This window comes from Pipistrellus kuhlii, unplaced genomic scaffold (genome assembly GCF_014108245.1).
Source record: "Pipistrellus kuhlii isolate mPipKuh1 unplaced genomic scaffold, mPipKuh1.p scaffold_m20_p_3, whole genome shotgun sequence".
Classification (NCBI taxonomy): domain Eukaryota; kingdom Metazoa; phylum Chordata; class Mammalia; order Chiroptera; family Vespertilionidae; genus Pipistrellus; species Pipistrellus kuhlii.
This window is the reverse complement of record NW_023425529.1, coordinates 186,950,762-186,977,008: the sequence shown is the minus strand read 5'-3', so window position 1 is coordinate 186,977,008 and position 26,247 is coordinate 186,950,762. Positions and strand designations below refer to the sequence as shown.

General features: G+C 56.6%; 1 protein-coding gene across 4 annotated transcripts; it reads right to left on the bottom strand.

The window, feature by feature from the left end:
- Positions 1-1,257: 1,257 nt before the first annotated feature.
- On the bottom strand, positions 1,258-25,632 carry FBXO25 (F-box protein 25). Of its 4 annotated transcripts, none has more exons than XM_036457472.2 (11): positions 25,515-25,631; positions 21,504-21,641; positions 17,909-18,012; positions 16,575-16,624; positions 13,059-13,151; positions 9,196-9,289; positions 7,805-7,989; positions 6,486-6,665; positions 4,526-4,669; positions 2,786-2,812; positions 1,258-2,210 (listed from the first exon to the last, which is right to left on the bottom strand). In XM_036457472.2, exons 2-11 carry the CDS (start codon positions 21,635-21,637, stop codon positions 2,121-2,123), a joined length of 1,101 nt encoding a protein of 366 aa, XP_036313365.1. In that variant the 5' UTR covers positions 21,638-21,641; positions 25,515-25,631; the 3' UTR covers positions 1,258-2,120. The 4 variants fall into 4 exon arrangements, with proteins under 4 accessions (XP_036313365.1, XP_045444948.1, XP_036313366.1 ...); XM_045588992.1 differs by having other exon boundaries at positions 17,915-18,012; XM_036457473.2 differs by lacking the exon at positions 2,786-2,812 and having other exon boundaries at positions 25,515-25,632.
- Between the last annotated feature and the right edge of the window lie 615 nt (positions 25,633-26,247).

Below are 26,247 nucleotides of genomic sequence, written 5' to 3'. Positions count from 1 at the left end.
TTGAGCTGCCTTCCAGCTCCCGCTGAGAAACAAGGAACATGCCAGTGGGGTGTCCTGTGGCAGCAGAGGCCGGGGGGGGGGCGCGCTGCAGGGATGGGAGAGTTGTGAAGCCGTTTCCATGACAACAGTGACATCTCTAGGAAGCTAGTCTGTGCTCTGGGAGAGGAGGGGGAGCCAGGAAGGCTGCAGAAGGCGCTAACCAGACCCCGTACCTGAGCAGCCCCAGTGCAGGCAGGCACAGGAAGAGGGCTCCTCCCGGGCACCGACTTCCCACCCCTGCAGCTGCCCCTGGAGTCACCGTCCTGGTTCGGGGACCCCTGCGCTCCAGGCAGATGGTCTGACTTCCCAGGAAGCCGTGTCTCATGGTTTCCCGCTGCCCCGCCCAGGGCTGAGGGACTGATGGAATTACCGTCAGCGTGCGCAAGGCAGCGGTCAACGGCTCTCATCACTGCCGTTTCCATTTCTCTCTTCCTCTCCCCATAATAAAAACACTTCAAAATAAACAGTACCTTAGCCCGCCCGGCGTGGCTCCGTGGCTGAGCGTCGACCTGTGAAGCGGGAGGACCTGGCTCCATTCCCCGTCAGGGCACGTGCTGCGGGCCTGATCCCGTGTGGGCGCAGGAGGCAGTGATCAATGACGCACACTGGTGTTTCTCTCCCTCCCCTTCCTCTGAAACCAGCTGTGACAGTGCGGCTGGATGACTGACTGTTTTCAGGAAAGCTGGCCCACCGGGAGGGAGAGGCAGGAGACGCCCTGCGCTGAGGTTTGAGGGCGACGTTCCTTCAGAGACCAGGCTTCAAAGGCTCCCGCAGCTGCGCTGGCCCGTGGCCACTGAGCCGGGAACGCCGCTCCGAGCCTTCAAAGCTCAGCAGCGGAAGCTCGGGAGACCCAGGGGACCGGGCGGGCCAGGGCGGGACCAGGGTGAGACCAGGGGCACAACCGGAGGCAGCCCGTCCAAGTCCCTGTTCACGGAGACACGGCCTCACAGAGGAGGGCAGGGCGCTGCCTGCCGTTCACTGTCTCTCGGTGTGTGTTCGGAGGAGGGGGCAGACGGCTGCCTGTGCCCCGGCACGCAGGATGCACAGAGGAGCACGCAGCACGTTCACTCTGGCGCTGCGGCCAGACTACACCTCTAGACACGTTTTCCAAAAATGGACTTGCGTTGTTTTGAAAGTAAAACCATTTCTTAAAGGTTTCAAAGGCTCAGATAAGTGTGAAATCACTCACTACGGTCTTGTCAGAGGCAAACCCGGGTATGTCAGTAAACATGGTTTATTGTCTGGAAAGCAGTTTCCCACAGACGGCAGGCTGCCCGCTGCCACTCGGCATGCTCAGTAGTCGTCCCTCCCAGGGCTCCGAGGTCCCAGACGCTGGTGTCTGTCCGAGGGCGTGGGCAGCACGGTGTGCGGCCACACCACTCCCACCGTCCTGGTCACAGACACTGCACAATTCACAACTCAATCGCCAAACACCGGACAAACACACAAACATCCCCCTAGGGCAGTGGTCGGCAAACTCAAGATCAACAGTACGACAACTGAAATTTCTTTTGAGAGCCAAAAGCCAACTTCTGCGCATGGGCCATGAAGTTTCAGTTGACCTGTATGTGCGCGCCCACACGTGGTATTTTGTGGAAGAGCCACACTCAAGGGGCCAAAGAGCCACATGTGGCTCGTGAGCCGCAGTTTGCCGACCACGGCCGTAGGTCATTTGGTCACAACCAGTGTGGCTACAATACATCTTAAGAAAAATAAATAATCTGCACAATGTATTTACAAGGACTGCTGGTTTAAACACCCCCCCCCCCAATTATGCAAAACCTGGAGACGTGTGACCATCCAGCCGTCACTGCATTAGTGTCAGCTCTGCAGGGCAGTGGCGCTCAAAACCCAGGGCCTTTGGGACCGTATCTGTAAGTAGGCAAAGGTGCGAGTTTTCAAACGCCCGGAGAAAAGAACTTCTCAGAGACGGAGCGGACACGGTCTCACCGGGCTCCGGGGCCCTCGAAGGGCACACCGGCCGGCGTCCCGCCCGGAGCAGGAAGCTGCCGGGCCGCCGCTCGGTGGCAGCACGCGGCAGGGGTGCTGGCTGCCCTCGGGCTGGGCGCCGGCCCCGAGGCTCAGAACTTGAAGAGGTCGATGAAGTGCTGCGGGGACACGGGCGTGGAGCAGCGGTCAGGGTCGGTGGCCGTGCAGGGGTGTCCCGAGTCCTGCAGGAGGAGGAGAGGCCCCACAGGTTGGTTCCCGCCGCCTGAGCACCCCGGACCCTCTCTGCGCCACGAGAGCCAAGACACCCGCACACGCGTGCTCTCGGAGCAGAAACCCCAGCTCACGTGCTGGACGGACAGCGAGCCTGGAGCCCGGAGCCGCCTCTGCTCAGAGACCCAGGTTCCTGCCGCCCTCCTCAGCCACGCTCCCGGCCATGCCCACGCCCACACCCCCCTGGACCACTCCCACACTCCCTTGCCCACGCCCCCAGTAACTGCAGGCGAGGACTGTACTTAGCAGGAGGAGGGGTTTGTGTGGAAAGTGGGGAATTTGGGAGACAAGCTGCCCACATTACAGGCAGCGCCTTCGCTGGGCCCAGCACCCCGGCACCGAGCGGACGCCCCTCGAGCTCCCGAAGGCTGAGCCTCGCGCCAAATGCAGGACTCGGGCTTTTCCTGCAAACCTGGCATGGCGGCTGAAGGCCCCAGGCCATGCCCCTGGGCAGGCGGGTGCGATGGGTGTGGGGTGCCCTGGCGGGGCAGGCGGGTTAGTCCCGAGCAGGGGGAGGTGTGAGTACCTGGAGCAGTAAAGCGAGGCGGCAGTCCTGGAGGTGAAGACAGGCCGGAGGAGAGCAGGAGGGAAAGGGAGAGATTTAGAAGGCGGCTGGTGCGCACTGCGTGACAACAACTGAAAGAAGCCAGCAGGTGACGTGCTGGCGCCATGTCCCTGAGGCAGCCCCGGCTCGCAGACGCACCTGTCACTCCCCCAGCCTCTCTCGGCTGCCCCAGGCTGCAGGGGCCGCCCTCCCCTCAGTGTGCTCTCGCTGTCCCCGGAGACGGGAGCAGAGCCCATGGCCCGGGAGGGGAGCGGAGTGTGTGCCTAGCTGTCCGCGTCCCAGCGCTCCCGTGGCTACGGCTCCGGTCTGTGCACAGACTCCACTCCATGCGGAGGGGCACTGAGGGGACCATCGCCCTCCCGGCTCCGCCTGCGGCCCAGCGCGGCGGCAGGGCCTCCTCCCCCGCCTGCTCCCCGGTACTGCAGCTCCCGGTGCTGCACGTGGCCGCGCAGTCGGGCGGGACGCGCCACCAGGCCACGGGTACGGTGTTCACAGGCACAGCCAGCCCCCAGGGCGGGGCGGGGGCCGCAGGACGCCGGGCGGGATCACGCAGCCTTTACAGCTTCACCGCTTTTTCCCGGAGAACCTCCCAGGACACACACTCAGGGCAGAGCGTGGAGAGCACCGCAGGTGGAACGTTCACGTGGGAAGAAGATAAAAGGCACTGACGGCGGCAAGTGGAGTTCAGCCTGAGCGGGAGAGCCTGTCCTCAGAGGCGTCGGGGGGGGGGGGGGGGGGGGGGGGGGGGGGGGGGGGGGGGGGGGGGGGGGGGGGGGGGGGGGGGGGGGGGGGGGGGGGGGGGGGGGGGGGGGGGGGGGGGGGGGGGGGGGGCAGAAAGGGAAAGAGCTTGAACAGAAGGGGGTGTCATCAGACGTCTGGGGGCGAGAGTTGAATATGAAGGGGGTTCACGGAGATTGGGGGGTGAGTGGAGCCAGAGAAAGGTTTTTCAAATCGGAGATTTGTGGGGGTGGGAAGTGGACAGAAAGGGGGGGCCCATCAGAGATGTCGGGGGGGGTGTGGCGTAGACAGGAAGAGGGTCCATCGAGAGGTCGGGGGGGGGTAGTAGACAGGAAGAGGGTCCATCGAGAGGTCGGGGGGGGGTAGTAGACAGGAAGAGGGTCCATCGAGAGGTCGGGGGGGGGGGTAGTAGACAGGAAGGGGTCTCCGGAGAAGGGCCGAAGGGGCTCGGGATGGGAGTGTGGCGGGCTCAGGCTCAGGCTCCTCACTGAAGGACTGGACTTGACAAGCACCAGGGTGTTAAGTTCTGACCACACAATGAGAACATGCACGCGGACTCGTGTGTGGAGCTCTGAGCAGAGAGGCGGGAGGCACGGGGATAGGCTGCCCGGAAACGGCTGTGGGACAAGAAGGCCGCGTCTGGGGAAAGGTAAGCGAGGCCGCCCTTTCTCAGGCCCAGGGCTTGGGAGAGCCGCTGGCCAGGAGCAGCCTCTGTTCGGGAGACCCGAGGGGCCAGCAGACCTGTGCTGCCTCCCCTCGGACGTGCCGCACACGGCCTGTCGCCCGGGAAGGCTGCCATCCAGGGAAGGAGTGGCCAAAGGCCCCCTCCTCGCTGCTCGGACCCGAACCCCAGGGCATGTGCTCAGGAGCCTGTCCTGCCGGCTAACAGACAGACGGCTCGCCGTGTGCTCACGCCTGCCTCCGTGCAGAGGTCCACGCTGCCCCCCTCCCCCGGGAGCTCACCTTCCAGAAGAGCGTGCTGCAGTGCCGGCAGAAGAGCAGCGTGTCCCCGTACTGCTCCCGTGTCGGGTAGCACTTCTGCAGCGCAAAGTACATCAGCTTCCACTCCACGTGGCCCTTCTCCGAGAGGATCAGGTGTCTGCAGAACTGGACACGCTCAGTCAGTCAGCAGGTGTGCAAAGCCATTAAAGAGGCAGGAGGCCGGGAAGCACTGAATTATTGGACTTAAACTGCCGGGTTAACTCCAAGGGACACATCAAAGGAGCTGCGTGTTCCTCCTCTGGACCCCACGCAGCCATGACACTCTTCAGGTCTGGCCTGAAGCCCGTATGTTGTTCCACTAAAAATAAGGCCACCCAGAGCTGCACACCCGAACTGATACGATACTGTATGCCGGCTGCACTCGGAAAGCCATGTTAACATGGTGGTGAGCTACACACATCACCTGCCAACACGAGCAAGGCCTTGAAAAGAGGTCCCATGAAGACACACAAATGGCCAGAGGCCAGCACCTGCCCTCAGAGTTGGGAGGAGACACATCACACCCGCTGGGGAGCGGGAGTCACTCAGGTGGCGCCTGAGCTTCCCATATGATCGCATAGCATGCAGACTGGGTGCACCAGTGGGTGCCAGTGCTGACCCCGACAGGAATCGCTGTGAGGAGGACAGAGCCTCTACAGTGGCCGAGCTTGAGTTGCTCAGTGGATAGAGTGCCAGCCTGCGGACTGATGGGTCCCAGGTTAGATTCTGGTCAAAGGCATATGCCTAGGTTGTGGCTTGGTCCCCAGGAGGCAGCCAATCAAAGATTCTCCCTCATCATTGTTGTTTCTCCCTTCCTCTCCCTTCCTCTCTGAGATCAATAAAAATGTATTAAAAAAAATAAGGTGGCCCTTTATGGAAATGCACGCAAGGACCTCACAAATGTCCTGAGACGCCCGCCACGCACTGACCCTGGAGCTGGGGAACAGCCAGGCACCTGGGGAGGGGCCCCCGGGAGCTCGGGCCGCCATGCAGACGCTCCTCACCCGCTGGTTCCCTGGAACAAACCCCCCCTGCACGCCTGTGCCGACTCCAGAGCTCAGCCTCTTCCTTCCCCAGCCTATCACCGGGCCCTGTGCTTCTCCCCAAGTCCACCCGGAGCTTTCCTGGGCCGCCCGCCACAGCCCGCAGTCCAGCAGGTGTCCTCTGGGAGCCCCGTCAGCCAGCTGCCCGAGGCCCACCTCCTGCTCTCGAGTCCTTCAGACACCCGGGCCTCTCGATGTGCTGCACTCGGACACCTGGGAGGCATCTGAACCCACCCTGCCTCCACCGGGGACTCCCCACCCCAGAGACCAGGGGCACTGCTGCACCTGCACCTGCCCCGCCGCTGGCCCACGTTTGCCTTTCTGCCCACTCCCGCCTTCCTTGGCGCAGCCTATCATTGGTCCGTTCCCAATGCCAGGCAAAGAGGAGGGTCCACAGGGCTCAGGACGCACCTCCTGGCGCAGGGCCCTGCCACGCAGAGCACGCCCACAGCTGCCACCGCCTGTGGCCTGCATTTCCGCAGGGAGCCTCTCCCGCGCTGCAGAGCGGACCTGCTAACATGCACACCGTTCTCCATTACCCGGCGGCCGCCACCAGCTCCCTCACCCCCTACCCTGTGTCTGCTGGCTCGGATCGGAGTGCCAGGCCGCCTCCCGCAGGCACAGCCCTGCCTGCCGCAGCACAGAGCTAAGGCGGGGAGACGTGGGCAGCGGCATGCGGCCCGCCGCCCAGAAAACCACGGCTGGGGTGCGGGCTGGAGCCCGTTAGGGAGATGGCGACACCCGGTGCCGATCCCAGAGGGCGGGAACGCGGCCTGCTGTGTGTTTCGTTTTTGGGTTTATCAGCTCGTGGCTCTTTCTGAAGACGAACAGAAACCTGCATGAGCCGTCGGGGAGCAGCCGCACTGACCTTCCTAAACGAGGGTCCCGGCCGCCCTCACCTGCTTCTCGGCGAAGTGGTACTGGCACAGCTTCTTCCAGAGCCGCCGGTCCTCGCTGAGCGTGCGCAGCGTGGGGCTCACCTGGCCCAGCGTCACGATGTCCCAGCCGTCCGAGAGCCGGTACAGGATGTTGTTCAGCATGTGCAGCGGCAGGTCACTGAGCGTGAGGCCGTGGTTCTCCTGCAAGAAAGGGAGCAGGCCACGGCGCCTCAGGCCACGGAGACCGACCTCACGTTCCCCTCCCCACACCCCACTAGCGGGAGCCTGATGCAGCGCCCCTGACCCTGCCTCCTCTGCTGGCCGCCAGGGCCGCCCGGAAGTGGAGCCGGGACGCCTGGGCTGCTTGGTGGCACCAGCCCCACCACGGCGTATGCACGAGGGGACCTGTCTATTGACGACACTCAAAGGGGCGCATGGAAGTGGCAGGTACTGGGGACGTGGCAGGCCACGGAGCCTCTGCTCCGGCCTGGGCAGCTCAGTGGCCGGGGCCGTGGAGGAATCCGTCATGGAGGCCTTCTAGCTCACATCTCCGTGACTTCAAGTGCATAAGCCACACCCTCCCTCACACAAACCGGCAAATGACCCGCTATTTGTCCCTCAGGCTGGCACCACGGGGATGCTGTCTGAGGCCTGTGCCAGGGGCTGTGCCATGCAGGGCCTCATGTCCGCAGGAGCCTCTTACAGACAGACAGCAGGTGTCTGCTGGGCCCCACCCGGCTCTGCCCCCGCCGCCAAGGCGGAAGTGTCCCCAGTGGTCAGAGCCTCAGCCCTGGACGAGGACATCTGTGGAGGCAGGAGCGCCTCGCCTGGTCCCAGGGGGGTGGGTGCAGGGAGGGGTGTGGAGGGCGCCCTCACTGTCCCCTCAGGGGCTGTCACCGTCCTCGCTGTGGAAATCCTTCCTCAGCTCATCAGACACGATCACAGGGGACGGGAGGCCACGTTTCTGCCTCATCCAGTGCCTCAAGCTGCAGCATCATGGGCCTTCGACATGGCGATAGTTTGCATGTGATGGCATGTCTGTCATGTGTGTCACCTTACAAGCCACACACGTGTGCATCTGCGTCCACGCAGAGCGAGCACGTGAGGGGAGCACAGGTCCTACGCGAGCACAGCGAGGGGAAGGCGGACTGCACACACGGAGCCCCGAGCACCCGATTTCCTCTCCCGGGAGCGAGCTGACCCCCTGTCCCCGGCAGTCAGCCCTCCCAGCAGCCGGCCCGTGGTCTATTCCACCCAAAACAACGAATTAACCCGGAGAGGAGACGAGCCTCTCTCCACGCGGAGCCTGGAGAGGGGCGCGGCTTCGGGCGGCGGCGTACCGGCGTCACCTGCAGGTTCTGCAGCTGCTGCTGCCAGGCGAGGACCGTCTCCAGCCGGCACACCCAGATGTTGATGTTGCCCACCAGCACGGACTTGCCCACGCCGCGGACCAGGGTGCAGAGCGTGGAACTCAGGTCTCGGAGGAGGTCTTTGATCAGCCGCGGGTTCTGGTGGTCGTCGAGCACTGGAACACACACAACACAACCGTGCATGGCCGGCTGCCCCCCGAGAGTGGTGCCTACAGGGGAAACGGGCACGCACACAGCGGACCGCACTCAGCCTCGGAAAGGAAGACTCCACTCCCGCCGCACGCTGCCCCGTGGGGGGCCTCAGAGACACGACGCTCAGGGTGACCAGCGGACAGGACAGAGGCTGAACTCCGTGCGCGGGCGGAGGAGTCGGAGCCCGGGACGTGTGGACGGTGGCACCGGGGGGAGGGCGGGGGGAGGGAGTGTCTAGTGGGACAGCGGCCGAGTGGGAACATGAGGATGTTCTGGGAGATGATGGTGGCGATGACACAACAGAGTGAAAGCATCGAATGGCACCGACTGTAGCTTAAGAGAAACTGTCCATTTTACACTGTCTATATTTCGTCACAATGAACAATGATCTAATTCCACTGCACCCCAAACTGGCATCTCTGAGCTATCGCAAATGTGATGAGACTCAGACAAACTTTAAAGTGTTTCCTGACGAGCATTTCTGGTCGAGTCTACTTTTTTACTTTGAACGGTCAGTCTCCATGTTCTTTACATTCGCCACAGAGATGGTGTTCACAAATGGCTGCATTCAGCCCTTAACGCAATAGAGGGCGTCCCCCGAAGTGTACACACTTTATGACAATACACAGGCAGTGTTTGCTCCAATACGTTTCATTTTCAAAATGGAGTGATCAGCTATTATAGAATGCATACATTTTTGGGGACATCCTATACATGAATAACCCTAGTGCGAAATCTAAAATTCTACCTATTAGCCTCTAATCAACCAATACAATTACTAAATTAAAAAGCAATGTATAGGTTTATTTGATGCTGAAGCAACTAAGCCCCAACTCTGATGATTATGGAAACATTATATGGTAAAGTGAAAACATATGATTGGCTACATGAAGAGGTAAAATATCTTTTCACGAATCTTCCTATCTTATAAAAGCACAATAACATAATCCTTATATTAATGTAATATACTCCCTCCTATGCAAACGCAACTGTAAAGACGTGGACAGAACATGGACGTGAGAGCTGGAGGCTGGCATGGCGGTGCAGCCCCAAGCGCACCGGAAGTCACCATCTGACACACACACGGGGGCAGGGTTAAGAGAAACCCCTCTCCTCACACTAAAGCTCATTAAGATTCAGACGATGAAAAGTATCAGTCATCCTCTTACCCTTGTGAACGATTTTATCCAAAATGTTGAAGTAATTCTTTTGTGCCACACCACTCAATGAGGTTAACTGGGATTTTGCAATTAGCTGCAATAGCTTAAAAGAAAGAGGGAAAAAGCTAAGCATAAATCTACTTCACATGGAAACACAAACCACAGTGACGACACGCACGGACAGACGTGTGCCCCTCAGGGTTCCTCGGTGAGAGGTGCTGTCACCTCATCCCAGGATGTGACGCCGGCTGTGCGGGCCGGCCCCGCACCTCCATGTGCAGACCGAGCCTGTGCCCCTCAGGCATCGGACCCGTGGCCTGTGCTCAGTCCCCGCGCTCTGTCTGCTTCCTCTGCAGACTCCAATTATATGTGAGCAGGGCCTTCTCCCGGCTGCCCTTTCTCCAAAGCTCCCCCCCTTTCTAACCTTGTAAACTCAGAAGCACTGCTCCTCTCATTCTGCCACCTAGACTCTTACCATTTCCAAGTGCCCGTCTGACTTGGCTCCCTCCAGTTCCTGTCCTGGCTCGTCCTCACGGCCTGTTTCCTCTATCCGCCTTTGCTCACACTGTCTGTCTGTCTGCTCCCAGCCCCCCAGCCTCCCAGCCCCCCAACCCCAACCCCAACTGCTTCCCCAGCCCGTCAGGCTCTCCCTCCTAACAAGTCTGCTGCCCACTGGTGCAGGCCCCGGTGCCTCACCACCCTGTCCCACGGGGTCAGCACCTCTGGCCTCATCCTTCTGGAGGCAGGTGGGTGGGCAGAGCTCCTGGCCGAGGCCCCAGGAGGAGTGGAGGCCTTTCCCGTCCTCTGCCCAGTGCTTCCTGCTCCTCTCTCTCCAGGGAGAGCCATTCCCTCCCACAGGGCTCATGTACTGCCTGCCTCTGCATTTCCCACGGGCTCCGAGCAAGGACTCGAGCGCATGACTTTGCCGTCCTGCCATCCGATTTTACTCCCTGGGCCACACGTGTGGCTGCTGATGTCGCCTGACCTGCCCTGCGTCTGTGAACACGTCCACTCGCACCATCCTGACCGACGGCCCAACCTTGGCTGCTTCTGGTTGCACTTCAGACTGCAGGGCGCCTGCCGCCCAGCTTCTGCCAGTGGTTCTCTACCCCTCCTCCCTCCCCGCGGCCTCTGCTGCCTTCCAGAGGACAGAAACTGCCAACCACACGCTCAGAGCTGTCCTGGCTGGCGACCACCACAGACCACCTGTCACTTCTACCATTTACGTAGCGTATACCGCACTGCGGTGACCACGGACGACACTGCAGCACCGGGCAGACCAGGTGAGAGCCTGCCACCCGCCCGGCTGCACCGTTCTCAGCAGCTCGTGCTGCTCCAGGTCCTCGGGCTGGCCATCACCATGCAGAGTAACCCCCTCCACCTGCATGAGGAGCGAGCAGAGACCAGGAGTCCAGAGACTAATGCAGGCCGGACGGAGATGTGACGGAGGGGAACCCCCCTGCAGCCTGAGGGAGACAGCCCAGATGTGCAGGAGCACTGCACCCTTCTCCTCCCGGAAAGAGGAAAAGGAGGCGTTCACAGCACCCTCTCCCTGAGAGAAGTGCGGGCAGAGCTGGAGGTGCTGTACTGCAGCAGTTCTCAGAGGGGCCCCGAGGTCCAAGCTGCTTCTCCAGTATCATGGAGACACTGGCGACTGTCCAGGCTCCCGCTGGATTCAGATTTACAGCCAACAGGAACACGGAAGGCCTGCGGGGCAGGCCGGGCTTGGAGAACACACGTGACTAACCTAAGTCTCCCACACCCGTCAGGCGGCACTATGGTCCTGGGCTACAGATGAGAAGACCGAGGCCGGGGAGAGGAAGAAAACGACCTGCAAGTCACAGCTCAGAGAGGGACACAGGTGGCCGCACCAGGCACCTCCCACCACCGTGTGCTGGAAAGGCCTGGTGAGGAGCTCCTAACAGCATCAATGTCTGAAGCTTCATTATCTCACTTTAAAAAGTGTTCTCAATGTTACTCAGTAAAACAGAGTGACCTAAACTCTACAGAAGCGGGGGCTCTCCATCAATGTTCCTGAAGCCGAGCAAACCCCCGCCCTAACCTTGTTGGCAAACCCTGTGGTCCTGACTTCCCTGGAGCTCGGCGGCCCGACTCTCCACAGCCCGGGACCAGCCTCTGCCCGAAGGCCCCAGGACGCCTCAGCCGGAGGCAGGCTGCCTGAGGCGACCTGCCCTTCCTGGGAACTGGGGAAGCAGATGGTCTGCGAGATGGGAGCCCCCTGCCCCTCTGGACTGTCCCTCTGCTCCCCATTCCTGGGGAACTAACACCCCATGGGCCCTCAACTCAGTCACCGGCTCCAGTTACTTTAGGCCCTGGCCAGGAGCTCAGTAGGTGGGAGCATCTTTCCCATACGCCAAGGTTGCAGGTTCAATCCCCGGTCAGGGCTCATGCAAGAAGCACCATGAATGTATCAATAAGTGGAACAACAAGTTGATGTTTTTCTCTCTCTCCCTCTCTCAGATCAATAAAAAGACTGCTAGCATTTATATAAATTGAATTATTGCATACTTATAGTTCAAGTTCTGTTGGAAGAATTCTTAGTTGCAGCACTGAGCCATGTTCCAAGCGGACAGGAGAGATATACTGGGAGCTGAAGAACAACACAGACAGTCCTGATCTATACAGACAGGTCACTGACTATTTCTAAGTGACCTGGATGTTCACTCTCGCTGGCCTGCCATCGGCTGAACAAAAGGCCTCCACCACCCGGTTCTCACCGGCCAGACACTTCTGTGGTGTCTCTGAACACACAGAGCTACAGCTTGGCTGGCTGAGTTTCCTAGACTGTAAGCCCCACCCTGCGCTTCTCACGCTTCCCTCATCTAGTTTCCTGGGGCATTAACATAATGTCACCGTGCACTCTGTCCCAGCACCATTAGGGAAAAATGACAGGAAATGCCTGCAACAGCAGCCAACAGCCCTGCCTGCATGGCCACAGGCGTGTCCCTGGAGTGGGAGCGCCTTCTGTGCCCAGGAACTCTGGAAGCATGTGTTTTGCATGAAGAAGGGACTGCCTTCATTTCCAGAGACCAGGCTTCCCTGCAGAGGAGGTGCCTGCAGGATTAGTAAAGAACTGGCAAAACGTGACCACGTGAGAGGTCCCACCATGTGAGCAGAGCCATCACTCACTGCCACTGCCACTGCAGAGCAGTCACCCACTGCCACAGCCACCGCAGAGCCGTCACCCACTGCCACTGCCACAGCCGAGCCGTCACTCACTGCCACTGCCACCGCAGAGCCGTCACCCACTGCCACAGCCATAGCCACAGCCACCGCAGAGCCGTCACCCACTGCCACTGCCACAGCCGAGCCGTCACTCACTGCCACAGCAGAGCTGTCACTCACTGCCACTGCCACCGCAGAGCCGTCACTCACTGCCACAGCCATAGCCACAGCCACCGCAGAGCCGTCACCCACTGCCACAGCCACAGCCACAGCCACCGCAGGAGTGAAGAAGCAGCAGAGCAGCCTCTACACAAATGAGGCCACTGGGCTGGCTCAGAGCCCTTTCTGGAATGAGGCTAAGACACCAATCCCCTCCAGCCAGGGGCCAGCAGCACAACAGCTCTGAGCTCCCTTTGTTGGGTTCCCCTTTCCAGGCTCAGCTGTGACATGTGAAGTAGGACACATGGGGACAATCAGGTAAACGTCTGTTTCCCTGGCACCTCCCATGGTGCCCTGTATGTGCACGCGTGGTTTGGAGAAACCTAGAAAGCGCAAAGGCCAACCGGGTCCCACCTGAGCCCGCAGAGCCCGGCACCGAGCCCGCCCCGGGGTTACTCCCACTCCGCCAGGAGCGCCCTCTGCAGCCCAGAGCACGGGGTCCCCGGAAGGGGGAAGGCGATACTCACCCTGACCACGTAGCTGAACCTGCGCACGTCCTGCACGGCGCTCGAGAAGTCCAGGCGGGTGAAGGCCTCCCCCAGCGTGCAGTAGCCGTGCCGCTGGAAAACAGGGAACAGTCAGCTGAGCGGGCGCACACAAAGCCAGCGACGCTCAGTGTGGTGAGTCTGCGCCGGGTAGTGGTTAACTGTCGGCAAAGGACAGGGTCCACTCGGCCGCAGACACACCCAGCACCACGCTGACCTAGCACCATACCTCCCTGAGGAAGCTCTGACACCCTCACACACGCTGACCTAGCACCATACTCCCTGAGGAAGCTCTGACACCCTCACACACGCTGACCTAGCACCATACTCCCTGAGGAAGCTCTGACACCCTCACACACGCTGACCTAGCACCATACTCCCTGAGGAGGCTCTGACACCCTCACACACGCTGACCTAGCACCATCCTCCCTGAGGAAGCTCTGACACCCTCACACACGCTGACCTAGCACCATCCTCCCTGAGGAAGCTCTGACACCCTCACCCCGCGGACAGGACAGGACAGAACAGAACAGGACGACGAAGACAAAGACAGACAATCATGCACCTCGCCAATTTCTTTTGTTGGGACGCATCTGGGGGGAGGGCCAGTTAAGCCAGAAATAAAACAAGTGGGAATATTCTCAGCTACGAAACTGCTAGCACGTCCAGCAGGTGGCCGCTATGAAGATCCACTGTGAACACGCATGCTGAGAACGTGACCCCTCGCAGGAGTCCCGAGGCAGAGGGGGCAGGCAGAGGCAGGGAGATGTGACCACAGGGAAATGTGACCAGGGGTCGGGGCCTGTTCAGCACCCAACCCCAAAGCTGGAATTAGACCAGGCCCAAGAGGGAAAAAAAGAAGCACTAGTCAGTCTTTTACTTTTATTACTTTTTAAAACATAGGCCGAAACCAGTTTGGCTCAGCGGTAAAGCGTCGGTCTGCGGATTGAAAGTCCCCAGGTTTGATTCCGGTCAAGGGCATGTACCTTGGTTGCGGGCACATCCCCAGTAGGGGGGTGTGCAAGAGGCAGCTGGTCGATGTTTCTCTCTATCGATGTTTCTAGCTCTCTATCTCTCTCCCTTCCTCTCTGTAAGAAAATCAATAAAATATATTTAAAAAAACAAAAACAAACATACACACACACACACACACACACACACACTGAATGGCCAGATTATTATGATCTCTAAAGGCATAATAATCTATCCATTCAATGTATATCCTATATAATAAAAGGCTAATGTGCAAATTGTCCCCTCGACCAGGAGTTCGACCAGCAGACAGGGCCAAATGACCATGTCTCCTCCCCCTGGCCAGGCTGGCCGAACCCCACGCATGCACAAATTCAAGCACCGGCCTCTAATACACACATACACACACACACACACACACACACACACACACACACACAGAGTGGCCAATTATCAGTTCAGAGATCATAATGATCTAGCAACTCAGTGTATATATATGTATACACACACACACACACACACACACACACTTCTGAGCCCCCTCCTATATATAACTGACTTCAGAGAGGAAGGGAGAGGGATAGAGAGAGAGAGAAACATCAATAATGAGAATCACTGACGGGCTGCCTCCTGCACACCCCCTACTGGGGATCGAGCCCACAACCCGGGCATGTGCCCTTGGCCAGGACGGAACCCGGGACCCTTCAGTCCACAGGCCGGCTCTACCCACTGAGCCAGTCTTTTAGAATGAAACATCACTCTCTAGATGGTTTTCTCCATGATGCATCTGCATTCCGATTGGTTTGTACATTAGGTGTCACTTCAAATTCTACCATCTGTGTTTGAAATACGAAGAGTATAGAAAGAGATTTTTAATGCAGAGTTGTGGGACAGTCAAACGGGGCACCAATCACAGAAAGCCCAGGGTGGCAGGGGAGGGTCTTGAAGAGGCGGCTCGCCCTATCGCAGTGAAGACACACAGGAAGGCTGGAGGTCTGTGCAAGTCCTAAGAACAGTGCTATAGGTGCATAAACCAACAAGATGCATTCACTCACAGCACTCACACGCTTTAGGGAGCATCTACCATATGCAAAGTACCTTCTGGGGGCACGGGGAGCAAAGCCAGACAGAACCTGCTCGATCCCAGCTGGTACTCCTACTGCATTTCTTCTCAATGAACAGAACTGCGTGCTGGTGCGGGAGACAACTCTCCAGGAAGCCCTGCTCTCAACAGCCCATTCTGGGGGAGTAAGACCTGGTTCACAGAGCGAACAGCAACTCACCTGTATGAATGACAGGGGCTTGCCCACCTGGGGGGCCTGTGGGTAGCCATAGGGGCCATGCAGACGGGCAGCAGAGGCCCCTGGTCCATTCCATTCGGGTGAGAGGACTGCCAGCCTAGTGATGCCCAGACAGCTGGCGAGGGAAGTGCCAGCTCTCGGCCCGAGCCCTGCCCACCCTGAGCTGGTTACACTGTGCTGCTGGGATCCGAGATCACTGACACCTCAGCCTCACAGGAGTTCTGTCAGGTGCTTGTGCTGGCCTAAGCTGGTTCTCTTTCCTGTCATCAGTGCGGTAAGACAGACCAATGAAGTATTACATAGTCTTACATCAACCTAAACTGTGTTAGGTTCTGCCAAACATTCGTGCAACGGTGCATTAGACTGTGTGCGAAGGATTAGTCCTCCTGAACCCACTTAGCCATGTAAGCCGTCACCAAGCAGGCAAATACGTCCTGTCTCAGAAGCCAGTTAGTTTCATGTCATCTACTCTTCTTTTTTTTTTAAATATATTTTATTGATTTTTTACAGAGAGGAAGGGGGAGGGGGAGAGAGTTAGAAACATCGATGAGAGAGAAATCAAGGTACATGCTCTTGACTGGAATCGAACCTGGGACCTTTCAGTCCATAGGCCGATGCTCTATCCATTGAGCCAGACCGGTTTCAGCTCATGTCATCTACTTTTAACGCCTCTGGAAAAGCTAACTTAGGACAACAGAATGTGACTCTACAATTTCTCCCTAAAGCACTCCCCAGTCCTGCAAAATGAGGCAAGTGCGGAGTCTCTCAGAATGCAAAGAGGTAAGCTTCCCAGATGCTAAGCAGAGAAAAAGGAAACGGCTGAAGTGAGCAGACTGCTTCCTGGCTCATAGCCACACCTCTCCAACTTGACCAAACAAAGGAGGGGAAGGTTCAAACTGCTCTTTGCCAGTCACAGTCCGTTACTTACCTCCCGGTAGGGGATGAGGGGGTGCGAGTTCTCACCATCCCGCCCCGGGTGGCCATGCCCCTGCTAGCAGCAGGGCTCCACAGCAGCGGCTCTCCGGAGAGCTTATTCAGTCTGTGCCAGAGGCACCGGCCACACACACTCACAGTGCACACTCACACGGGGGTCACTGTTTCAAAGACCCCGGCGTCTTCGTCAGTCTAGTGGGAGCCACAGGGCTGAGGTTGCAGAAGAGATTTGTTTAACGTGAATTTACATGTTCCGTGGGACACACATGCTCACTCACTATAGGATACTTACCTCTCTTGTGCTTTCTTTGTGGACATAGATCCATTTTTCACGAAAAAAACCTAGAACAGAAATGAACTGTTTTTTAAAATCTGGAGAATAATTTCAAAATGAAGATTTTCAGAATCTTAAAATAGTTGCATATTTTAACAAAATTATCTGATGTACAGATTGAGATGCCTTTACTTGTTAAATGTGAACAGAATTCTTTCTTTTTTTTAAATTTAATTTTATTGATTTCAGAGAGGAAGGGAGAGGGAGAGAGGGAAAGAAACATCAATGATGAGAGAGAATCATGGATTGGCTGCCTCCTGCATGCTCCCCTCTGGGGGCAAGCATGCAACCTGGATATGTGCTCAGACTAGGAATCAAACCATGACTTCACGGTTCATAGGTCAATGCTCAACCACTGAACCACACTGGCTGGACAAATTCTGTTTCTTATTGTCAGTTTAAGAGGTGCTGAAACACATCTTTACATGAAATATGGTTTTCAGACAGTACCAACTTTTAGTAACGTAGAAGAAAATTAGTTTTACTAATGACTGTAAATAATATGAAGACATAATTATAAAAATGCAGTTAGTAAATTATGTAACTAATAAAAAGTCCTATTCTCCTGTCATTGCCTTTAAATTATATTTAATTAAATTGTTTCATGTAACTGGATCCTAAAGTTCAAGGGTCATGATCCTCCCCCCGAGGACCTGCTCGTCCTCGGCACAGCCTACCGGGGGCCATCCTCACGACTCACGGAGGCGCTCGGTGCAGAGCGGGTGCACAGGGGAGTGCCTGCCGCCCGCCAGGCACTACCCAGCTCTGCCCACGCCTGTGTCCTGCTCCGAACTGCCGCGCCTCCGTGCCTAGGAGCGAACGGATGGTGACCCCTGTTCAGCCACCCGGATGTGCGGGTCTGTAGTGGGTTTTGCTAGCTTTTGTTTTGTTTTTGCAAATCTTACTAACAAAATGGTTGAGCCCAGCCGGCATGGCTCAATGGTGGAGCATCAACCCATGAACCAGATCATAGTCTGATTCCCAGTCAGGGCACATGCCCAGGTTCCAGGCTCGATCCCCAGTGTGGGGCGTGCAGGAGGCAGCCGATTAATGATTCTCTCTCATCACTGATGTTTCTATCTCTCCCTCTCCCTTCCTCTCTCTGAAATCAATAAAAACATATTTTTAAAGAAATGTAACAAATGGTTGAGCTGAAAGGCTCGGTGACTAGTGCTGTGGGCAGCGCTGGAGGCCTTTCCATTGCTCACAGGCCGCCTTTCCTGTGAGCAGTGGAAAGGGCTCAGTGTGCCAGCAAACTCCAGTGAAATGTAGCGTTTTTAACAGGATCTTACACTGAGTGTTGCTGTCATTTCTAAAATGGTCCTTTTTCCTTTTCTTGGATGCACATCCATGCTCTCCATCAGTAAATATTTCTTCATCTTCACTATTTAGGATTCTGAAATAAAGATAGTTTATTAAAATATATTTACAGGGAGATCTTCATTTGGCTTATCTTTTTAAAAAATGGTAATAAGTATCTGGCTTGCAATTTAGGAGATCAAAATAAAAACGTTGAATTCTGAAAGCAAGCTGTTAATTTTCAAAGCGACACATCACAGTTTGACATTACAAGGCTAATGTCTAATATATTTTTTTCTTTTGAGAAACCTAAGACTTATCTTGGTTCTTTTGAGAATGCTATTCCAGGAAGTGCTGGCACATTTTAGAGTGTCCCATGGGTTTTGATGTGTTCAACCAATGCAGTTTCAGCCTTCAAAATGCGTTATTAAAACAGGGAGGTTATAAACAAAACTGGAAATGCTCGGGGAAGAAGTTAATACGACAACCCATGTGACTAATGATTTGCCATATCCCTGGTCCGATGCAAACACTGGCCTTGAATGACACGTCAGCGCAGATGGACTTTATATACGCGAGGACAGAACTTCCCACCCAAAGCAAGAGAACACACATTCTGCTCAAGCTCTCATGGCCATTTTCCAGGACAGATCATATGTTGAGCCACAAAACAAGTCTTTAAGAAATTAAGACTGCAATCATACCAAGCTGGTCAGTATGTTCAGCGGTTAGAAGGTCAGACGTGCATCGAAGAGTCTCGGGTTAGATTCCCAGGCAAATCTCAGCTCATCAGGGTGAGTGCTGGAGGCAGCCAGCCCAGGTATCTCTCTCACATGGATGTTCCTGTCTCTCTCCCCCCCACCCCCTTCTTCCCTTCCACTTCCTCTAAAGATCAACGGAAAAAATACCCTTGGTTGAGGATTAAAAAAAGAAGAAATCACATCAAGTACCTTTTCTGACCATGATTTATGAATTAGAAACCAATTACAAGAACAAAACAGGAAACATCACAAATATGTGATTACACAACATGCTATTGAACAACCAGTGAGTCAAACAGGAAATCAAAAGAGAAATTTTAAAAATACCTTGAGAGGAATGAAAATGGACATATACCAAAGGTTACAGGATGCAGCCAGAGCAGTTCTAAAAAAGGGGTCCAGTGAGAAAAGCCTCGTCAAGAAACAAGAAAGCTTTCAAATGAGCACCTAACTTTACACCTCAAGGAACTAGAAAAAGAAGAACGGAGCAAAAATAAATGAAATAGAGATTAAAAAAATCAATGAAACTAGGAGCTGATTTTTTAAAAACATAAAACTGACAAGCATTTAGCTAAGAAAAGAGAACAGGCTCAAATAACTTCAGAAATGAAGGCGGAGATGTCACAACTCAAGTTCCTCAAGTGCAAAGTACACTAAGAAGCTGACAGACAGCTCAGGTCCAGAACCCACCACCCGCCCACTCTGAGGGGCAGCAACCCACCACCCGCCCACTCAGGTCCAGAACCCCACCATCCGCCCACTCAGGTCCAGAACCCCACCACCTGCCCCTCTGAGGTCCAGAACCCCACCACCCGCCCACTCTGAGGGGCAGCAACCCACCACCTGCCCCTCTGAGGCCTAGAACCCACCACCCGCCCACTCTGAGGCCTAGAACCCACCACCCGTCCACTCTGAGGCCCAGAACCCACCACCCGCCCACTCTGAGCCCAGAACCCCACCACCCGCCCACTCTGAGCCCAGAATCCCACCACCTGCCCCTCTGAGGCCTAGAACCCACCACCCGCCCACTCTGAGGCCCAGAACCCACCACCCGCCCACTCTGAGGGGCAGCAACCCACCACCTGCCCCTCTGAGGCCTAGAACCCACCACCCACCCACTCTGAGGCCCAGAACCCCACCACCCGCCCACTCTGAGCCCAGAATCCCACCACCCGCCCACTCTGAGGGGCAGCAACCTACCACCTGCCCCTCTGAGCCACAAACCAAAATCTGAGCAGACTAACCACCAACTTCCGGACAAAGTCAGGTCTAGGGCCAGATGCCTCCTGGCAAACCCCAAACATTTAGATCTGGGGTGGATCTCACCACACTCACCCGCACACAGGGAGCCTCGCCTGCAGGCCAGAGCCGTTACCTTCCCTCGCCTTCCCAGTGCCCTCGCCTCGAGGCAGTCCTCTTGGCGATTTCTTTGAAGCAAGTGTTTTCGTGGCTTTTCTTTGGTAAAACTGCTTACTTTTTCCTACCTGCTTTATTCCTTTTCACCTTCCCTGCCCACAGTCCTTGTAAACAGGACAGAGCCTGCGTTTCTTGTGCGGAACAGATCTCTGCTGAAAAGAGCTAGCCCTTCTCCTGCCACATGGTCAGGACGCTGATACCCTGCTGGCTTGTAACTGGCACAGCGGTCAGGACAGACCTCTGCGCCCAGATGGCATCCCTCCTGAGCAGCAGGAACACAGTGCCCTGGGCATGCTGGTCTGACCTGGTGCCAACTCCAAACCACATTTCCTTTCTAGTCCCCGGAGGAGAAGATAGGAGGCAGCCGCCAGGGTTAACCGGGAGCCGCACGTCCTCCCGGGAGCGGAGCGAATGCCACCGAGCGCTGGTGGAGCACGTGTGTAAGCGCTGGGGGGCAGGGCCGCCTCCCCGGGCTGCGGCCTCCGGAGCACAGTTCTTCCTCCAAGGCCCGAGGCCCCTGGATGCTCTGACTTTGTGCTGGTCAGAGCTTGTGCATTTTGTAAGGAAATAAAAAATGCAGCTTTCCTTTTTCCCTTGGAAGACCACACTTTAAAAAGGTTCGAGTGCTTTTTAAGGAATCCCACTCTCCTGGGATGTCTTGGGTGTGACCAGAGCTGGAGAATATCCTCATGGCCTCCCAGGTGTCCAAAGGCCTCCACCGCTATGCCCACTGAACCACGTAACCACAATAACACTTACAATATTCCAATCCGGACAGGAAACTGAGTGTCTAGTGAGATGCCAGGAAAGAACACGGAGAAGATCAATAAGCTACATGAAAGGGGAAACCCAGAAGCCTGCTCGGGCAGCGGGGGTCCAGCCGTGGCCTCGGCACCTCCGGAGCCCCAGGGCGCAGCACCGACCCCGCCCGGACTCCTCCGGACCCACAGGCAGTGCCCGGCACTGTGCCCGGCCGCTCCTTCACCAGAACCCAGCCAGCGCCCCCGGCAGTGTCATCCCGGTGGAATTGCAAAAACACAAACACGCCAACCGACCCAGACCCGCTGGCACGTCCACACCCCGCCTGTGCCCCGAGGCCTCTTATCCTTTCCTGGGCCTGGCCCCGGACCAGGACACACAGGAGCCTGGCTGGTTGGCCCACCATCGAAGGCCTTGTCTTCCCTCGCAGACTGGCTCCCTCGAGTGTGGGCAGTGAGCCCTGGCTCGGGAACAAAGCGGCGTCTGGGGGTGGAGCCAGGCCACGTCCCGGCTCAGACCTGAGCTACACAACTCCCTTCCCCACACCAGCCTGTGCAGGCTCCTCTCAGCCAGACCGAGCGGCAGCGCTCTGCAGCGGAGGCGGGAAAGGGGATGAGCCCTGGCCGGGTGGGCAGGGCAGGCTGCGGCTTACATGCTGTGCGGGGCGCTGCGCTGGGGGCGCTCCCGGTCCAGGTCCTCCCTCCAGGGCTCACAGCGCTTCCAGCCGTCCTCCGTTTTAACCCAGCTCCATCCAGGGGATCGCCAGTCCTGCCCCAGGAACGGCATCGCTCTGCAAAACAGGGGATTCGAGGGTAAGATGCGCGTGAATCAGCAGCTTCCTTTCCACTCAGGTCACTCCTCATTCCCCTTTAAAAGTGAGTTCTTCGGGACTGGTTTGGCTCAGTGGATAGAGCATCGGCCTGCGGACTGAAAGGTCCCGGGTTCGATTCCAGGCAAGGGCATGCATGTACCTGGTTGTGGGCACATCCCCAGTAGGGGTGTGCAAGAGGCAGCTGATCGATGATTCTCTCCCATTGATGTTTCTAACTCTCTATCCTTCTCTCTTCCTCTCTGTGAATAAATCAATAAAATATATTAAAAAAAAAAAAAGTGAGTTCTTAATACTCAATGTCTGCACCGGCGCTGAATGCTGGTGACACGCGTGATCACACGGTGGGGTAACCGTGCTTCGGCAGTGCTAAAATGGCAGCTAGGACGCGGAGGGAGGGTGCGTTTACTAGTGCCATGCTGCTCAGGTCCGGTCCCAGGGCTGGCTCCCTTCGCCAGAACCTGGAAGCACCACACAGGAAGCATATTCATGCCCACCAGCTGCAGGCAGTTTGATCCAGCCGAAGCTCAATGAGCAGCTGAGAAGTGATTGGGGAGTCAGGCCAGGAGCCCAAGGGCCCGGAGAGCAACTTCCAGGTGAGGGATGGGCCACCCCTGAGCTTACAGAAACTGGGCTTACACAGTGAAGACCAGCCTGGGGGTGCCTGGGGGCAACAGTTAGGACTGGAGGCCGCAGACCTGTAAGCGGTGAGGGGGATGGCTGCAGCAGGAACAGCAGAAGGGACCACTGAGGAGGCGGAGGCCATCGGCCGTTAGGGGGGCTTCTCTGTGCTCCCCCGACTCCCAGGAAGCCAGCGACGAGGACCTGAGCTCCCAGGAAAAGGCCAGGCGCCCACCGGCTGGAGGGGAAGTGAGGAACAGAGAAGACGGCTGACATGCCGGTCAGGTCTGCTAGGCCTGTGGTGACAGCCACTATGCTAGACTCCAGGTTTAGAATGATGACTTACAAAGGAAGCATCATGCTTAGGAACCAATGAGATGGGACCTGGAATACCAGCTCTCCTACTGCTGCCAGCTGCCTGCCCCGGACTCTGCTGGGCACGAAGACTGGGAAGCTTTGTCAGCTCCCGTGTGCCTCGGCCCTCCCAGGTCTCTCCGCTGGGATCAGTGATGGCACAGCAGTAGGTGCTGTCTGGAACACGAACGCATTTCCTGTCTGTCTTCCTCCAAGAAAACGCAATGTCTTGTTCAACTCTGTAAGCCAACTACCGTGAGCAGTGCCTGGCGCACCGCAGGGCTGCGTAGTACCGAGTGAGCACGCACCACAGACCAGGGCCCAGCAGAGGGCAGGCGGAGAGCACAGGAAGCAAGCACACGCGCCCATCAGGGATGCCATCAGAGGGGAACAGAGAAGAGAGCCAGGACGACACGCAGACGGAGACAAGCCCAGACAGGAAACGGAAAGGAAGAGACTCCAGGCAGGCAGAGGAGGATATTGAGAGAACAGTGTATGGTAAGCAAGAAATGATGCTCAAAGAGGAAAATGCTATGAAGTATGTAAGAACTGAAAATTATTCACTAAATCTTGGCCTGTGGGACTGAAAGGTCCCGGGTTCGATTCCAGTCAAGGGCAAGTACCTTGGTTGCAGGCACATCCCCAGTAGGGGGTGTGCAGGAGGCAGCTGATCGATGTTTCTCTCTTATCGATGTTTCTAGCTCTTCATCCCTCTCTCTTCCTCTCTGTAAAAAAATCAATAAAATATATTTTTTTTAAAAAGGAAAGAAAATTATTCACTAAATCTACAAAATAGTAGCGATAACTCAACCAAAATAGTTAACAGAACAATCCTATATAATAAAAGGCTAATATGCAAATTGCCTTCTTGACTGGGAATTCAATCAGGGGGTGGGGCAGGCGAGTCAACTGCCCTTGACCCCTCCCCCGAGCCGGCTCCAATCGAGGAGGGCTGGCCAGATCCCACTTGTGCATAAATTCGTGCACGGGTCTCTTGTGTGCTATATTAATCTGATGTCCCAAACTGGACTTGATATAGTTCACTAACGTGGGATATTTACAGGGTACGTGAGAGATGGAAATGTTCAAATACAACCTTCCAACTATATTCAGTCTGACTAACACAGGTTATTAAATAGGCATTTATAATGGCTTAGAAAATACAAAAATCTTCTAAAGGAAATGATAAGTCTTCAACAATATTCCTGGGTCGACTACCAGTGCTCAGTTCCTGAACTGATATACGAAATGCATGATGAAGTAATTTTCCTTTCTATCATAACAAGAGAATCTAAAACCTAGCTAAACTGACTTACTGGCCAGGTCTACGGACCTACCTGTGTACGAATTTTTCAGTCATATATTATTTTAAATTTTTGCTTTAGAAAATATTTAAAAATCATTCCTTAAGCCATGCCCAGCATCTGCAGGTCACCCACGACTGCCCCCAACAGCATGCATCTGCATTTTATTTTCATGAGGTTTCAGATATAGGCCAGAGAACACTCTCCAAAGGAAGGCAAGTCCCATGAGGTAGTCTCATAAGAAACATACCAAAGAAAAATGTCTGCTAGGACCATCTTTAACTAAAGTCAAAATTTCTCTCAATATTATTCCATGTATTCAGAATTCCGTGGTTAAAAAATAAAAATCTAGTGGCAACTGTGCAGAATATTGTTCAACAGACCAACTAAATACAGGGGTACTCCGATGTAAGCACAGAAGCAATGTATCACTATGCGTGGGCACCTTCCCTAAGTGTGCACCTAGCTGAGAAGCTAAAAAAAAAAGGGGGGGGGGAACATATCCTTGGGTGGATTAACAAAAAGAAGAAGAAGAAGAAGAAGAAGAAGAAGAAGAAGAAGAAGAAGAAGAAGAAGAGGAGGAGGAAGAAGAAAAGACTACATACGTTTGCTACTTGATTTTCAGTGAGAGGGAAGGGAGTGGAGCAGTCACTGGGCACCTGTGAGTGCTGGGCAGGAGCTATGCCATAAACACACTGCGGACAAATACCAACAGCGGGCTGCGAGGGCAACGTTAAGGCACTTTCAGGGCAAAAAAGCTGGCAAAGGAGCCCCCTTATTTGTCATTCCGCATCATTAATTTTGAAAAAATAGTTTTTCGCGGAAACCAGTGTGGCTCAGTGGATAGAGCGTCGGCCTGCGGACTGAAGGGTCCCGGGTTCCATTCCGGTCAGGGGCATGGACCTGGGTCGCCGGCACATCGCCAGCAGGGGGCGTGCAGGAGGCAGCTGGTGGATGATTCTCTCTCATCGATGTTTTAACTCTATCCCTCTCTCCTCCTCTCTGTAAAAAATCAGTAAAATATATTTTTTTAAAAGAAAAGAAAAACCAGTTTCCCTGCTGTCAGAGTCACGGTCCTCGCTTGGCCAGGCGGCCCTCCTCACCCCCCGGAGCTGAGGCCTCAGGGCCAGCGCCGGGCCCGGAAGAACGCGGGGCCGTGAGGCCGGGCAGAGCCGGGGTGCGGGGGCCGGAGAGGCCCGGGCTGGGAGGGGAGGGAGGGGAGGAGAGAGGACAGAAAGGTGTTTGCCGCCGGGGCGGGCGGCCGGGTTGGGGGAACAGCGGGGTTCAGGCGCTTGGGACCCGTGTTGGGGACGAGTGAGTGCGGCCCCGGGAGGCGGCGGGGCGGCCGCGGGGACGAGGAGGGCGGGGCGGGGCCGCGGGGCGGCGGAGGGCGGGCGGCCCGGGCCCCCCGGCGGCGGCGGCGAGGGGAGGGCCCGGGATCGGCGCGGCGCGCGGGACCGGCCCGGAGCCGGCGGAGGGCGGGCCGGCCCGCGGAGGCCCCGGCACCGCCACGCCCTGCCCCAGGGGAAGCGGCCCGGGCGCCCGCCGTCCCTACCTGCGCGCCGAGCGTGCCCTTCCGCCGGATGGCCGACCGCCTCGGGGCGCACCTGACGCCGGCGCGTCCCGGTTTATTGCCGGAAGTCGCTGCGGAAAGCCCCGCCCTCCGCCGTGATTGGCCGGCGCAGCCCGCGTGACCGTGTTGCTACCCGGGTCGGGAGGCTGGAGGCGCGGGCATGCGCAGTGGGGCATCCCTCCCGCAGTGGATGTGGTGCACGGAGTGGAGGTCCGAACTCGCGCCCCGGGCTTCCGCCCTCCTCCCTCCTCCCTGCTCCTCCTCCCTCCTCCATGCTCCCTCCTCCCGCCCTGTGAGCTCTGCGCGGTGCGGGGGCAGGCGGCACCTGGACCCTATGGCCACTTGCACTCTGGCCGGGCCGACCCCAACTTGCTGGGTTTCCAGCTCGAGCACTGAAGCCCAGAAACAGCCAGGGCAGCCACATTGGCTCTCAGACCTGTGCCCCGGGTTATCTTTTATACGTAGCTTGCGGCTCAAGTGCTGGGCAATTATAAGCAATTCAGAGTATTGTTCAGATCTTTCTAGAAGGTTGCAATCTCTGGGTGTCCCAATAATTCCATAAGGGACGTATGCACAGGTGACTTAGGGTGCCTCAGCCAGAAATCTGACAGTAGGACCCTAGGCCCTTAATCAATAATCCACCGAGCATAAATTACACAGGAGATGAATCACTCACGGCTTATTTACCAGAGTCCTGGTTGGTTCCAGAATCCTA